We start from the raw sequence: 17750 nt of genomic DNA on the forward strand, positions 1-17750 counted from the left end.
AAAAAATAAAAAAATTAAAAAAATTAAAAAAATAAAAAAACTCAATTTAAGGGGATCCCTGGGTGGCTCAGCGGTTCAGCGGCTGCCTTTGGCCCAGGGTGTGATCCTGGAGTCCCAGGATCGAGTTCCCCGTCGGGCTCCCGGCATGGAGCCTGCTTCTCTCTCTGCCTGTGTCTCTGCCTCTCTCTCTCTCTCTCTCTCTCTCTCTCTCTCTGCCTATCATGAATAAATAAACTCTTTTAAAAAAATTCAAAAATGAATTTAGGGAATTCTGAAAAGTCTTCCCCAACCCTCCAGAGTGCTTTAATATTCCACTTGTGTGTACCCTTATAATGTGTTCTTCTTCTATGAGAAGGAACTGTTTATCTCTGTAACCCTAGTACCTAACCCAGTGCCTCACACAAGGCATGAGCTCAAAATGCCTAACTGAATGAATGACACTAAACTACAAAACAGTGAAATCTGAAGAAAATGCATCAAATTCTTTGATTTCTTATACCTGAGCAAGCTTCACAAGGGCAATTTGCTTATTATTACAGATCTATCCCTAGATATTTTTAAACTATTTCAGTTTCTAGTAAGTTTGTTAAATTGAAATCTTCAATCTTCAAAAGGCAAATAAAGACCTCATTTCAAACACAACTAGTCCTACAAGTAATAAACACTTTAATTAACATGTGGTATAAAGGCTTGCATCACTCAAGAAACTGAAAAGGAATCTGGGTTGACTTGACCTAGCAAATACCTGTTTGCCTGAATGTCTAGGGTACCACCTATCATCAATAACAGGTAAACAACAAATCTAGCTGCCACCACCCAATGGCCCCCAAATCAAATGCAGTCACATCACATCTGTGTGAGTGTGTCAATGTAATTATTGACTCCCATCCTTACAGAAATAAATGCAAAAGACAGAAGAGAGAAGCCCATTACTATTACAGGAAATCTAGAACTACAGACCAAGGTCTGTGAGAATATAGAAGAGTCTAGGACCCTGTAATTTCTCTGCTTCTGCTATCTCCTGTTTGCCTATACTGTAAGCTATCACCCATCCACTCCTTCAACAAATATTTTCAAAGCATCCCTATGTCCCAAGCATTGTGTTAGGCACAGGGCCTACTGAACTGTTCTCAGTCTCTTACATAAATCTCTCCAGTGGGAAGACAGACATTAAACAAATCAATGCACAAATATAAGCATAATTATAAACTGTATTATATGACAAGAAGGAAAGGAATATGAAACAGAACCACAAGGAAGACATACTTCAGGCTGTCTTTTATTCAGATGTGACAATGAAGCCAAGACCTGAGACTAAGTCAGTCAAGTAACAAACATACAGTAACAGCAGATCTGTGTTTTAGGAAGATAGTTCTGACAGCAGCATGGAAGGGAGATTAGAAAGGAGGTCAGTTACAAGACTAATGCAATAGTGTAGGCAAGAGATAAGAGTCCAAATTAAGCTACCAAATATGGAGATGGCAAGGAGGAGCCAAATGTAAAAAACATTCAAAGGCAGGTGGATAGGCATTGATCACTGATCAGGTGAAGAGTTTTAAGAGAGAAAAAAAAAGGCAAGGTATTTCCTAGGATTCTAATTAGTCTAGGGAACTAGGAAAGGTAGGAGTATGAAAAACTCAAACAGGGAACACATATAGAAGGAACAAGTTTAAAGTGAAGATAATGAGTTTACTGAGTTTTTGTTGCATTTAAGGTACTGGAGAAACATCCATAAGAGAAGTGTCTGACATGCAACTTTGAAAGCAAATGGTCTTCTAATCAAGAGAATAGCCAGGCTAGAAAACAGGTCTGGGGTCATCTTCACTGAAGTGATAACTAATACTTTGAAAGTGAAAGAATCGTTGAGACAGTATAAAAAAAGAAAAAGGTCTAAGGAAATTGTGATCCATATTAAAAGGCCTAGTAACAAATGCCAGTGGCAAGCTAGAAAGGATCAGAGTTCACAGGAACATCAGTTCAACAAATATTTATCAACATTCACCATGTTCCAGGTGCTATGATAGATGTCAGAGGTATAAAGATGGAAGCCCTGCCCTTATGACGCTTATAGCCTAAGGAAAAGGCACAAATAGATCATTTCAATATAGGTACTGATGGGGCACTATAAAACACACAGGGGGGAATTTAGCCAAACCTAGGAAGTCAGGAAATACTCACTGAAGGACATAGTGTCTGATCTAAAGCTTCAAGACTAAGTAAAATCATGCAAAGAAAGTTGGTAAGGGAAAACTAGATGAAATCAAGAGAATATTCTAAACTTTTGGAATACTAAGCAGGATAATGGATAGTGAAAAGAACTGGAAGAAGTTGAGAGGCGAAAGTGATTTAAACTGGAAAGAGTTATTCTTGGAAGAAAAGATGGGAAAAGTGGGCAAGGTTTTTTTTTTTTTTTTTTTTTTTTGTAGAAAGTTTACCAAAAAATTGGGGGAAATGTTACAGAAGAGAGACTGGAGGAGGCTGACAGGTTATATGAGGATTTAGGAAGAGATATGGGTAAAAGAACGTGTATGAAGTTTACTAAGCTTTATATAATTGTACCTTTCTATCTCAGAAAATTTCTGTAAAATAGTTTCCAAAGATTCTTGGGCTTGTCTGGTTTTTTAGGGATACAATACCATGCTGAGACTAGCCCAAGGTGACTCATATAATTGACCATAGAAAGTCTGGGAAAAGTAAATTTGTATTAATGGCCATGAAGAGGTCAAGCATGATGAAATGCAAGAAGCCCCTGGATTTAGCATTTATGTGGCCACTGATGACCTTCAAGTGAACTTTTAATAGAAATGTAGGGGTGAAAAAAATTGCCATTAATTTGCAAGGGAATGGTATAGGCATGACACTATATCATTCATTCATTCAACAAATATTGAATGCCTACTATGTACCAGGAACCATCCTAGGCCCTGAGGAATCAATGGTGATCAAGACACAAATCTAAGAGCTTTATAGTCAAAGGAGAAGAAAAACAAGAAAATAGACAGTTACAGTGAAATCAGTGCTAAAACAGAGCAGTATGAAAGTACATGGAACCCTGATAGTGAAAAGGAGAAAGAGATGACAGTAACTAGATTAAAGGTAGTATGGAGGCAAAATTTACTTTCTAGCTGAAAGAAATTTAAGCATGTTTGTGGGTTGAGGGGGATAAACCTGTGGAAAAAGGAGCACAGAAGATGGGGAAGGGGAAAGAGAGGCAGGTTGTTGGAGGAAGGTCTTGGGGAAAAAGATTGGCGAGAGTATAAGTATTGGACTTGGAAAAAAAGAACACTTCTTTCTTCAAAAAACCAAAGCAGGAAGAGAGGATAAAAGATAATGGAGATGCAGAAGAGGAGCATAAAGAAATGTCCTCTACCTTTTGCCATGATACTTGCTTCTTACAAAGGAAGCAAAAATATAGTTGGAGGCTTTAAGTACAGTGCAAAAGTTTTGAAGTAGGCAATGTGAGAATTAGATAAATGAAATAGCTAATCAATCCCAATCCCTAAGATTACACAAATGACAGAAGGAGCAATCAACAATTAGTTGCTTGCTTTTTGTTTAGATCTGGGAGTAGAATAGGAAGCGTAATGTGAGCTGCACTTCAAAGAATTCAATAGGCATGAATTAAACAAAAGTAAACTTTAAAGGAATTATCAAAATAAATCACTAAATGTATACAAATACAGGGTGCATTACTGAGTAGCAATGGCAGAAGCTTAGAAGCTCACACAAAGAAGGCAAACAACAGAAGCCATCAGTAACAGAAATAAAGAGGAACTCACAGGTAGAGAAACTATGCAGATTAGAAGATGAGGTAATGGGAAGACAAGCTTAAAAGCAGAGATATATTGCTTTTATAGACTAATGATAAGCCTGAAGATAACTGATGTAATGTTCCTGCCTCCCCCTTTTCCTTCCTTCAACATTCTCTTAGCACCTGTCATATGCCAGGTATACTGTGAGGCACTACTGATACAAAGACAAGACATAATTCTTGCTTATAAACCTAGAGTATGTTCATGAACCCACAGCCAATGTTTACAACAAAAGAATAAAATCAAAAGCCACTTGGAGTTTTGCTACTCAAACTACACATGCTTCTATAAGACATTAACCACAAAGGAGCAAAATTATATGAAAAGTTCATATAATTCTTCAGCAATCAGCAAAAGGTGCTATCAAAAATGGCAGATTAAAGACTCATAAAATAATACGTTCTAACTTAATAAACTGCTATGTATCTTGGCTTTATCACAGATGTTACATCTGACTTTTCATTAAATGGTTGGATTAATGCCAACAAAAAGGCAATGAACTGCAAACGGCAAAGCAAGATAACCAGAAACTAAGTGCTAGAAAGTATTTCAGCAGTAAATTAATAATAATTTTAGTGATTACAACAGTAATAATGCATATTTATTGAGTTCTTACTTGAGCTAGGCATTGTGCTAAGTATATTATATATATAATTAAATTTGTATAAGTTCTTACAAAAAAACCTATCTATGAGGTAGCCTCTAATATAATTTTATAGACAAGAAAATTGAAGCTAAGAAAGATTAAGTAACTAGTAACTTGAGGAGCCGGACTTGAACTCAGGTCTGCATGATTCTTAAAAATCCTTGCCTTAACCACTGTATCACTGTTTCCTCAAAAGAATGGAATAGTGCCAGGCACATGATGATACTTTCATCTTGAATAGTATGTGTCATTGAAGGAATGAACAAAAGGATATAAAGCAGCAATTGCAAAGTGAACCCAAATATGGAAAACACAATTAGAAAAGCATAAGTGATGCTTTAAGGATTCACTAAATCATCAACTCAAACTGTACAGTATAACTGGAGGTGTCTGAAAAGCTGCCACAATTGGCAGAATGGCCTAAAATAATGTTACAGGAGTTGTGATGGTTCTTTCTGAGTGAAAACTTCAGGCTATTAATCTGCAAAGCCAAAGATGGAACCACCACCAGGCGGTTCAGAAAAGGTACTGCAGATGCTGACCAGAAAACTCCCACATTTTCTCAGTATAGAAAGGACTGGTGCTATATGACATAAGAGTCAAGCCCCCAGGTTACCTTTAATTCTATCACCTTTTTGGGCTTTGGGGTGGGTTTTTTCTTTTTCAGAGCAAAATAGATTCACACTATGAATCTGGTATCTACCAACTTTGACTTTTTTTCTTAACTGAAGACGAACATACTATGTTCTATTAGTTTAAGGTGTACAATATCATTGAACAATTGTATACATTACACAGCACCCATCACAGTAAGTGTACTCTTACTCCTCTTTATCTAATTCTATCACCATTAAAATGAAAGAAAATCATGTGTACTGGAACAATGATTATCTTTTAGTACTATCCAGACCCCTCTTCTAAAAAATTCCCACCAAGATGCCTTTTACTAGGTACAGGAACATGTTTTGTGGTCACTAACTCTACCACCAAGACCACCAATAACAAGAGCAACAGAGAGCATCTATACCAAGAGCAGCCAATCTATAGCAATTTATGGCCAATAATCTCTGAAGAGGCCTGGCATGGGAGACTTGCCCACCAAGAAATGCTTCTAACTAATCAGATTTTCTCTTACAGGAGTCTGAACTCAAGCTATACAGAGGAAAAGCAGAAAGCTGAAAAGCAGAGAAGGCAAGCAGAAGTAGTGAGGCAGTTATAACCATATTGAGAAGATACAGAATGAGGTAGTTTAAAAATAAAAAGTAAAAGCAGAATCTGAGAAGGGCTAAAAGCAGCAGAGAAGTAATAATGCTGCTAAAATGGCCACACCCAGTTACTAAAGTTGCATTGATTTTTTTTTCCAGTTTCTATTAACACCTAGGTGAAATCTATATGGTGATGGTGAAGCCAGTTTTTACATAAGACCTGGCCACTTCGCTCTCCCTTATTTCTCCATGTAAGCTATTTAATAAACCTCTCATAACTAGCTACAGACCAACTAAATTCTGTCATGCTTGCAACCAAAAAAAAATGTGTAGTACAATATTTTTATATGAGTGCATGTGCACTCACACACCTGCAATTAGATGACAAGGAGTTAGGTGGTGTGTAGCAATTCAAACATTGTGGGTCTTAACTTTCATCTTGTAGCATTTGTGATTTGAAGACACTGTTACTTAGCTCTAGTTAACTGTTTTAGAAAAAAGGGCCTTCAAAGATGCATCTTAAACCCTAAAATTTAGTAATTCCTATCATTACAATTGTATACTTAGAGATTAAAAAGAGATCCAAGCAAGCTACAGGAAACAAAACCATCATCTCTTCCTCTCGTGTGCACAAAAACCAGTTTGTGTCCAATTTTATGGCAAGTGAGTGATTTTATTCTCTCGTATCACAAGAAACAACAGTTGACTAGTTAAGATGGCCAAGCAAAGGACAAATTAGAAATATATGAAAATGTTTTGAAAAAAGTTTAACTTGAGGATATACTGAAAATTACTCATAAATTTCACTAAGTATGTTCTTACCTATCTTTATTACAGTCCCATTAGCCTATCTTATCACCTCAAAGCCTGCCCATTCAAAGGAAAGGAGAATGAAGGTCAGAAAGTCTCAACCATCTACAAATGCCTAGCACACTAAATTCCAAGGAATTCCAAAAATATCTAATGATCAAAAGGCTTGAAAATGACCTAGGTAGGCATTATCCTACAGAAGCTTATACAAAATGTCTCTAACAACTTATATGTCAAAAATTAAAGAAAACTATATAAAACTCCTTTCCCTGAAAGTATAAATTTTTTTCACATAATTCAATCATTTGTGCACACAATGATTCTTAGTGCTTCGCTATTTTTCTTAGACAGAAAGTATTCCTTGCTTTACTTTTCCATCCAAAATAAAAGCTACCAGTCACAACAGGTATTTTGGGGTTCAGGTCTACCAAAGCACTAGCCTATGGAAGAGTCTCAGTTTCTTAAAAAATACTTTTGCACAGCTTTTAGGAAGTCTGACTAAAGTTCCATTTCTCAGAGCTACTTTATTTTCAAGATAATCCCACAGATAGAAGAGATTAAAAACCAATATTCAAAACCTGAATTGTAATAACAGTTCCATGCACTTGGGGTTCATTTTGGTGTAATAACTTTTCCTTTCAACATAACATCATCACACACTCTTGTACTCAAAGTGTTATGAGATTATATAAAGCAGGGACACCAGATAGATTATATAAAGCGAGGACACCCAGATAGGTTGCAAGTTATTATTGTTCAAGCATTCAGAGTAAGGTTTGCTTGGTTTATTTGGGTTGGCTATTTTTTCAAGCATATCATTCTATTTCTTAAACATTACAGTGTTTTGTGTGACAGGAATATGCTCCAGATACCTGACGCAGGTATTTGAGTATCAGAATCACTAAGCAGCCACACAACACAGGTGTTGGAAGCCCAGCATTTGATCTGAAGTTGAGAATATGAAGGTTCATCCAAACCTAGGGACAAAGGTTCTCTGATGTTGCAAATTATACAAGTCCCTAAATATTAAATTTTTACTATCTTATTGTTAAAAAAAGCAAAATCAAAAACAGTCAGGTACGTGGGTAAACCCTTTTAGCAGATAATCTAACAGTACTTGGGCCTCAACTGAAATTTGGAGTACTGCCACTAATTACTACCAGTGGCAAGACTCTTGAAAAAGTACCATTTCCTCTTATCTCTTCATGACACATTTACCAACGAAATTCCTGACCTGGCCCAAATTGTGCTTTCCTGAAGAATCCGCTCGTTCCATAATTGAAGCTTTCTTTCAAATAGTACTGCACATATACTTTTGTTTTATAGAAACATTTCAGGGACACCTGGGTAGCTCAGTGGTTGAGCCTTCGGCTCAGGGCATGATCCCGGGTCCGAGGATCGAGTACCCCATCAAGCTCCCTGTGAGAAGCCTACTTCTCTCTCTGCCTGTGTCTTTGCCTCTCTCTCCGTGGGTCTCGGATGAATAAATAAAAAATCTTTATAGAAACATTTCAGCTATGTTAACATTTGTTCCATGTCAATATTCTGCACATGACCAAAAATAAAATATTTGTGTGATGGGGCAGATACTAGTGAGAATTTTAAGACAGAGGAGTTATTCTGAGGAGTAACCATAAAAATAAAGCCGAACTTAAAATGAATGTGCTTAAAACTACCTAATACCTTTTTCAAGATAAAAAAAATCTAAGAATAGTAAACTGGTAATATCTGATCAGAAGAAAATAATAAAAATAATTAGGTGTCTTCATTGTCCCAATTAGATACAAAGCAGTACTTAAAATCTGATGTGTAAAAAAAAAAAAAAAAAAAATCTGATGTGTAGCAATGAAGTTCTCTCTTCTAATGTATCTCTTTCAATCTAAACTTCAAGTGGCAATAAAAAACATTACACATTTTAAAATGGTATAAAAATCACTTAAGTAACCATATCTAACACTTAATGTAACATGCCAAGCACTATTCTAAATATTTCACATGTACTTTTCATTTTATCCTCAGAACCCTATGAGGTAAATATTATCCCCATTTCACAGGTAAGGTAACTGGGGAACAGAATGTTTAAGTTGTACAAAGTCACATCGGAAGTAATTGCGGATCCAAAAATTTCACCATTTAACTTAACTCCAGATTATTACATAAAGCTGCCAATAAGGTAATGTAGTGAATGTGCTTTGCAAATGGTAAAATGTGCAAATACAACATGAATTAGGAGCACATGCTTTGTAGTCATACCTAGTGTCAAGTCTCAATTCTAGAATTTACTACCCATGTGAACTTAGTAAATCACTGAACTTCTCTAAGCTTCAACTTCCTACTCTATAAAATAGAGATAATAAAGTAACAGTTCTTATTGGCAGATTTTACTAGTGCATCTTCTTAGTAGATGAGGGGCATTATGCATGTAAAGGATTAGGAGAGTGCTTGGCATAATAACTCCATGAATTTTCATTATTACTATCTAATACTAAGAGTTCTGTTTATTAACATAAACTCTCATTTTAGTACTTAGCATTTTCTAAAGTAAGTAAAATCAATATGGAGGTATAAAAGTTCATGAAATTAAGACCCAAAGTCTCAAAGTATATGACAGCACAATTCTGAGATGGAAAAGGCTACCACTTACTTTAATATCATTATTAAGTTTTTATTTAAAGTGCCTGGATATACATGAAAATGTGCTAGACACTAAGCAAAATTATTAAGACATAGTCCCTGACTTCAAAAATACACAATCAAGCAAATTAAACTCTGCTGAGTGGGCACAAATAATAGAACTTCCAACTTTGGGCATCTTCCCAACCAGACACAACTATGGTCTTCATTAAGTACCCCTCTGCTTGTGGTGTGGTAGTGGTGAATATACATGCAGAAAAAGTAGTTCAAAAAGAAATAATAAACTCAATAAACAGAATTTAGAGTGATAAAGATTTAGGAACAAATGAGCTAACTTTCTACCCTCTTACCTTCTCAAAAAACATTTTGGCTATCTTGATACTAATGATCTCTGTTAATTAACCAGAAGAGAAACCAATTCTAAAAGAGAGGAGGAATGAATTTGAAAGTTAGAAAAGCCAAAATAAATGCAGGTGAGTTTAAGTGAAAAATGTTTTATTCAGCATTCTATCATGCACCTAATGTCTTAGAAACCAAACAAGTAATAGCCAATCTTAAGATTGCTGATCCTTACTCCTTTCCAAGCCTGAGGTTTCTGTTAGCTTTTAAAAGTCAGAGGAGGAGGAAAGAAAAGCACAGGGTACAGAAGAAAACAGCCAACATCATGCTGCACGTATCTTAGAGCTCAGCTTCTGATCAACTAATGAGAGCTAAATCATAATCCTGGGAATCCTTGGATTCCATTATAAAGGTACTTCTAAAACTCCTAAGTAAGGATCTAGAATATTTCCAGGGGACCTGGAAACCTAATTCTAAAGTTTAAAAAGCACTTCTTTTTCTAGTGGTCATGCTATTTGAAAGATCCTTCGCAACTTCACAACAGGAAATGATACCACTCATGCCTCCCTCTATCTCCATACCTTCTTGATAGAACACCTATGGAGAAACTCCTCTGTCCATACCCACAGTCTAAAACCATAGCAATACCACAAAATTCCTTCTACTGCATCCATGGGCTCTTTAAAGCAAACCGAGTAGAACAGCCTATACATCATAAAGCAATATTACAAATACACATTCCTTAAAAAAAAAAAAAGGTACTTTTCAATAATACAAGCAATCTGCGTTAACCAAAAACTTAGCTCATATCCATAAAAGTAGGCCAAAAATCAAGGATGGGTAGTAATTTACATATTCTGCAAGAATATGTGTGTGTGTGCGTGTGTATTTCAAAAAGAAGCTTTTCTTCCTACTAAAGTCAGGAGGAAAGAGTGGGTAAAACAGAAACATGAACAAACAACAGCAAAAATGGGTATTATGCATACAAGGTCTATCTGTATGTTCTAATGAACACCTGCCCAGTGTCAGCCATACCTCACATTCAGCTCTCACTTGCACTATCCAAACTTATGAAATTGAAATGCAAGCTATACTTTTTACTGTTTCTCCTCTTCCACTGCACTTAGCTGTGGAAGGTACCTCAGGAAACAAGAGATGAATTCTACAGGAAAACTCTTAATTGATGAAACAACAGCAACATAGATAAAATCTGTAGCCAGAGATAGGTTTTAATATCAGATAAGCAGTTTCTGATGGCTCTTAACCTACTTAATTACTTATCCCCACAACAAAAAGTGCTATAAATATTTGCTTATATAGCCTGCATGCAGAAAAGCTTCTGGCACAAATTTCCTAGGACTCTTCTCATAAGAGCCTCAAGCCTGAGCCCTCTGAGAAGACACAGCACAAGTCAAGATAAAACCAAAAAGTAAAGATGAAGACCAGAAAGAAATATGAAGAACAAAGAATTTCAAATAACTTACTTGTTCATTCTACCTTTCTAAACTTGTCCCAGTTTAGCCTCCAACTCCTATCTGCCATAAACTATTAATTTGTCTACTATGATAAAACATTCCAACTCTCTCTAGGCAATTCTAATTTAGACAGACATATCCTGACATAGTGTTATTTTTTTCCTCTATGATCCAGCTGTGTATTATTTTGGCAGTCCTTGGAATCCTTAATTCCTCCTTCTAAATTTCTGCTCTGTGGCCCTAGAGCTAATGGAGGAAACAAACTGGGAATAGTCCTGTAGAAATAGGTGAGCTGCAATAAAGGAATTCCAACAATTGGGCTCCCCTCCACCAACATCAGGCTATTTTTCTTTCTTCCCTATAGTATTTAAAAAGTAGAGAGCAAGAGGCTGACATACAGATGAGAGGCTGTAGCAAAAAGCCACCCCCAGCTTTTTAGGAATACTCGTATCTTTTCACTGGTTGTAGATACTTAAGTCTGGAAAGTATCTTTGGAATATGTCTTGTGTGTAAGAATGCATAAAAGAGAACACCTTGCAAAAGTCAAACATACAGATTTAATAATGTGCAACTAATGACGATGGTTTATAAATGAAATACCACCTACACATTTAGTTCCCTAAATATATTATGCTATTAATCATTAAAGTTAGATCTATAAGTACAAGTTTTCCACATGTGGAAAAGTAAATCTGTTTTTAAATTAAAGAGAAATTATCACTCTAATTCTTAAAAATAAAACTATCAGGGTATATAATTCAAGTGTAGCTGCTCATAGTCACTGAATAAACTTAAATTTGATAAAACATTTAAGTTTCAACCAATGCACCTTTGTTGAAGCACATTTAGCTGAAATAACTTTGAGTCTGGTTTATTTCCATCACATATAGTACATTTTTCCAACAAGAGCATGTACATTCAATATAGAACATTTCCAGCAACAGTTACAGTCTTTCTAGTTTCCTTTCACAGTATATTTTAGTGCAAAGCACTGGGAAGGGTAAATGTTTTTCTAGCTATAGAAGCATTTTATTATGACCTTGTGGATCTTCAACATTTTAAAATTTTATACAAAAGTATATAGATGGACAGGGTCCCTAAGTACAGGTGTGAACCTCTATAAAAACATGGTAAATTCTCTGCTGTACCTTTTAAAATTATAATTTGACAAAAATTACTAAAAAATAAAATATTCCCTAAAAAGTACAAAATATTGATACACAAAAACCTGCCCAATATTTCATAAAGATAGATGTACTTCTGTTTTTCCTAAAATCTTGATTACAAAAAAAATGGACAAGAATTCATTATTTTCCAAATTTTACAGTAGGAATCAAATATCATCTAAAGTAGTCTTTTAAGATTTTACCTGGGAGAAAAAAAATTCAGGGTTTACACTCCCATCTTCCTTTTTTAGCAATATTTAAAGATATAAACTAATATCGTAAGAAGTGGTTGTGCATGGATTGTCTGCATCCATAAAATATCAGTAACCTATTTACTACCTTCATACTAACATTAGTAAATGTGTGGTCTTAAAAAAAAAAAGAAACTGAAAAATTAAGTTGCATCTATTATTAAAGTGCTTTGTATAAAATTTAAAGAAAAAAAGGGGGAATGTTTAATTTTCATAAAAACTTCAGATGTTTACAAATAAAAAATGTAATGATCCATGGATGAAAATGAACTGGAACTTTCCTGTAGTATATTATTTTAGAATGAAACTCAAACATTTAAGTGCTGGAGAACAAGTTAGAAAAAAAATGAATGTAAAAATAATTACAAATATTTAGTAGGCTAAATATTTATAATATGTTGATACTAATTTCTTTTGGTCCTAACATATACTCACTAGGAAATATATCTGTACAACCCAGATGAAAATTTTGCCAAATAAAGTGAAACAAAACTAAAATCACTACGATATAGTCTTTTCATCAATAAAAATCACCAGTGGTGATATATATTCTTCAGGTTGTTCTAGCTATAGAAGCATTTTATTATGTTGATCACTTTAATCAACAAATTGTTTGGAAAACAAAATTTGCAATGTTTTTGTAAAAACTGCAGACCAAATGCACAAGGTCAAGGGTGGTTAGCTGATAGACTGTGATGACAATATGTAATGTCACAGCTACTTGAAAGTGCTGGGAGAGGCAGTGCCTTAGAAACAAGTGGTTAGATGGTTATTATTTTAGTCAGAAAACAGTAGTTACAGTCGAATATTTATGAAAATGTTTTTCCTTTTTTTTTTTCTCATAGTACCATTTGAAGACGTTTAGTGGTTCTAACACCAATTTAAAGTCTTTCCACAAAAATGAACTCCAAACCTTTTCGTACATCACTTGAAGTTATCTGAGGAGAAATGGGAATAAATGAACACTTTTGAGTTTACCAATAAAACTTTGTTTTTAAAATTATACAACAGTAAATGACTTCTAAAGGATGGTTTCATCTCAAGTTTCCACAAATAAAAAAATGTGTGATACTCAAACCACAACATTTAACCTACTCCACATTCAAACTCAGTATACTGTTTTAGAACCTGATTCCAAAACTAATTCAATGCTAATTAAATATATTAAATGCCTTAATATAGGGAAACAGATACTGAAGGTAAACTTTTAAAAATATAGAGAGACTTGCAAAAACAAGTATAGGGAGTCTACTCATTTTTATATTGCATTTTAAAAATCTACATTTATCCCAAAACCTTCTAAAAAAGTAAATTTTTTTCTTTCTTCCCAATAGGGATTTTCCTTTTCTTATAATGCACAACCACACAAAGAAAAAAAAAAATCCTACTTAGTTAATATTAACTATGTTGAAATGATCACAAAAAGTCTATTTAAAACAAAAAGGGAAAAATAAGATTTGGAATCTAAATAATCACTTTTTCCACATATCAAAACTAAAAGCAGTAACTAATACATACTCCCAAGGAGAAGGAGAAAAAAAAAAATCTAAACTTCTATCAAGTTTCCTCCTTTGACTGGAAGCACTATGTTAAATGTAAATAACAAATGCTAATTGTTCTAAATTCAATTTGGGGATTTTTTTTTTTCTGAGTGCAGCACTTTATTTAGCCGTCACAGATTAATTTTTACAATAATTACAGTGCCTCAAAAGACTTTTTTCCTATAATTATCGCCTTCACAAATTCATTCTAATATATTTAACTTTTCCTACAATGTATTAATTAGTAGACTAAGTCACTAAATCAAATTAAACCTGTGCAAAGTTAGTTAAACAGAAGACTTCTATTGTAAACATAAGCCAATATAAATGTATGTATTTTACAACATTGAGGAAAGCACTGACCCTGTGCCATCTACCTATAACTATATTGCATTGTCCTGTGGAAGATAAGTTCTGAAGTTAACTTTTGTTCCCAAGCCACTGGAATAAAGGTCACTGAAGAGGTAAAGGCAATATGCACATTACTCTTGCAGTTCCCATTGCCATAAGTTATATGGAAGCAAATGTGTTAAAATGGAACTGGCTATAAATTATGGTCAAATGATTTTTTTAGTTCGATGGGGGGAAAAAAGCAAAACTCTGTAACTGTTCCTCACCAGACAAGAGCCTTAGATCTTGTACTTCGGCCTTTGGTTTTGTTTCCTTCAGGTGAATTGGAAGCATTTGCCTTATGAGTTTTCTTATGATGTTCAAGATAAGTCTTTTTGGCAAATGCCTTTCCACATTTATTGCATCTGTGAAGAGAAAAGTTTTTTGTGACTTTTACTTCAATACCAACGTCAGCTACTTCATACTTTTTACTAGGAGAGTTAGAAGTGCCATCATGTTTTGAATCACTATGTTTTGCCTCATCCCTCGAAGGGCCTCTTTTTGCCACTTTATTTAGAACAAAATCAATGGGCTTCTTTATAGCTCTGATCTCTAAACTGGCTGTTATTTTCCCAAGATAGCGGGATGACTTTTTATGAACCACAGTTATATGTCGTATCACATCGCGCTTCCGACGAGTTTCATAAGTGCAAAGAGGACACTTGTAGAATTTAACATAAATGTTATTCCCATCTGTGTGCAACTCAATGTGTTTAGTCAAGTTCTGTTTGGAAGTAAACTGACGTTTACAAAGTTTACAGTAAAGTTGCTTAAAGTCAAAGCCAGCTGAAAGTTTTGGTTTCCTGGTTTTTTGCTGGCCACCTGCAGCAGACGGACTAGTTGATTTAGGGCTCTCCGAGTCTTGTTTAACTTTATTTTTCTGTGCTGCCGGTGTGTTCTTTTTTTCATTTGAATGATTTGTTCCCTTTAATTCATTCTGTGGAGAATGGGTAATGGAAGGGGGTGAAGATTCTACAGAATCTGCTGGTTCAACTTTAACTTTTATTTCTGAACTGCTGGCAGTATTATTAGGGCCTTTCTCTCTTTTAGAGTTTGTTCCAGAAAGAGTTATCTTGTGGACAATTTGCATATGTCTTTTAAGCATTATTTGTGAACTATATTTCCTCTTGCAAAGGAGGCATTTGCATGCAGTTAAATTGTATTCAGCCTTTGAAGACGACTTTTGTTTTCGAGTCTTAAAAGATTTTTTAGGAGAAACAGAATCCAGGAACAAAGGTTGCCCAGGCTTTGTTGCTATATCAGGAGTAATTGAATCCCTCCTTAGTCCTCTATGAACTTCATCAAAATGCCTCCTCACATTCGCTTTTGTAGCAAATGATTTACAACATACTGGACAACTCCTACTTATTGGAACTAGAACATTCTTACTGCGTCCTTTGGAGGACTGGTTTGGATTCTTTCGCGTTTCAATGTACTTTTTTAGTTCTTCCATCTTTTTCTTATGTACTTTTCGAATATGACGACGAACACCTCGTCTGGAATTGAATTCTTTTCTACAAAGACAACATATCAACTGGTGACCAAAATCAGAATTGTCAGAAGTTTCCAAGTCAGCCTGTGATTCCTGAGGTTGCTCATCAGATGGAGGTGCAACTTCATCTGCAACAATCTCAACAGGAGGGGGCTCTACAGTTTCCACCTCTGTATCTGTAACTGGTACTGTTTTAGACTGTTCAGTGCTAGTTTCCTGTATTTGAACTTCGGTTTGTTCAGGAGTACTGCTTGACTCTGTGACTTCAGTAGGATTATCAGTCCTTGAAATATACTGAAACACTGCATTTTGATTAGTTTCTATGGGTTCTAGCTTAATAATATATTCTCGTTTGTCCACACTTGGATATATGGCTTCTAGGAGATCGTTTATGGCTTGGCTTTGTTTATCATTTACATCAGGAAGGTCTGTTAAGGAAAAAACAACATTTTAATCTGAAATAATTAGCCTGCTCTAGCTCTGTAATATTTAAAAATCTATTATAAACCTCTATCTTAAAATTTATTATATCACTGGTTTGTATTTCTTTTTATAAGAACATTATCTACTTTTCCATATTTTAAAACTAGAATTGAACTAAAATTGATTTAAAATCTCATCATGGTACACAAATGTTAAGGAATAAATGCAATCTGAAGAGCTACTTCTACTTCTAAGTGTCCTTAATACAAAATATATAAGCACATGAGAGTGCTAAATAATTACAACAGTACTTCAAATCTTTAGTCTAAACTTTTCAAGCTAGAAAAGGCAAATAAATCAAAGTTCTCATAACCCAATACAGATAAAACAACAAAGAATGTACTATTATATATAAAAATGCTTCTTTTTTTAGAAAACATAACAGCATTCCTATTAACATAATCCATAATAATGCAGTCTACCTGTATAGAGGGACACTTAAAGATTTTACAGAAATGAAAAAGAAAGATTTGTAGGATATAAATAAGAATGACATGTAGAGACATATTTGCTAAATGCAGTCCTATTACAGTTCTTCTTAACATGACACAATCCCATTCAAGTAAGTGATTAAAACCTATAGATTTATGCCAAAAACAGAGCTAGTTTTATTTAATTGTACAATAATTACATCCTGTTAAGGCAACCAAGTATTCTTACTTTAACAGAGTTATCAAACGCTAGTTATGTTTCCACATTCAATTGTAAAATCTAGCTACAAATACAGCATCAAACCTGTTATCTATTTAGAATACAAGAAATGATTCATTATTGCTCTTCTAGTAATCTTTCCACTTAAAAGGGATAAAGTAGTGTCTGTAAGAGGGATAACACTTTCACAGGAGCATTTCTAGAATGAGTATTGCCAGAAAAGTGCACAATAAGTCAACAAATCCATTTATTTATATTTCTAAAAGTCAATTCTACACTGAAAAAAAGAATAACTATCAGGAATATAACTAATTTTCTACCGGTACTTTAATTATTAAAAGGTCAAAATCCCTACAGACAGCCTTTTCATTTATATCTCAATGATAAAAACAAGTATACCAAGATCTAACAGTAGCAGGAAAAATTCCCAAATATGAAATTTTTATTTTAACTATATATATATATATATCCTATAATATACTTTAAAATCAGCTGCATGCTAGTAATTAAGTTGTACTTTTGATATTTGGAGTTTTCATTTCATTCCCATCCCAAAAAAGTTAAATTGAAAAGTGCACAAACTCCACCATGCAACTACAGTATCAAACTGACGAAATAAATTCTATAAGCTGTAAGTCCACAAAGAGTTAAACCCCTGAACAAGAAATAATGAAAGTAACCTATTACTTATTAAAATATTTTAAGGAATTTATATCATTTCCTTAAAGCAAGAAAGTAATACCATTATATATACTACTAACTTAAGCATACAGGGGCAATACACTTAATCAAACAAACATTCAGTTCCACAAAGACCGAATTAGCCTACAACCTGCCTTCATCAAATTAGCTACT

The 17750-nt window shown here is 34.4% G+C and overlaps 1 protein-coding gene across 10 annotated transcripts in view; it reads right to left on the minus strand.

The window, feature by feature from the left end:
- Positions 1-17750, minus strand: part of ZNF800 (zinc finger protein 800) — a 146981-nt gene that overhangs the window by 12848 nt on the left and 116383 nt on the right. For 6 of the 10 annotated variants that reach the window (XM_077857211.1, XM_077857212.1, XM_077857209.1 and 3 more), the window contains one exon: positions 14497-16189. In XM_077857211.1, the coding sequence (XP_077713337.1) occupies positions 14497-16189 (1693 nt within the window). Of the gene's footprint in view, positions 1-11459; positions 13277-14496; positions 16190-17750 lie in introns of those variants that run through there. The other 4 variants (XM_077857217.1, XM_077857216.1, XM_077857218.1 and 1 more) reach the window with 3 other exon arrangements.

This window comes from Canis aureus, chromosome 18 (genome assembly GCF_053574225.1).
Source record: "Canis aureus isolate CA01 chromosome 18, VMU_Caureus_v.1.0, whole genome shotgun sequence".
Taxonomy (NCBI): Eukaryota; Metazoa; Chordata; class Mammalia; order Carnivora; family Canidae; genus Canis; species Canis aureus.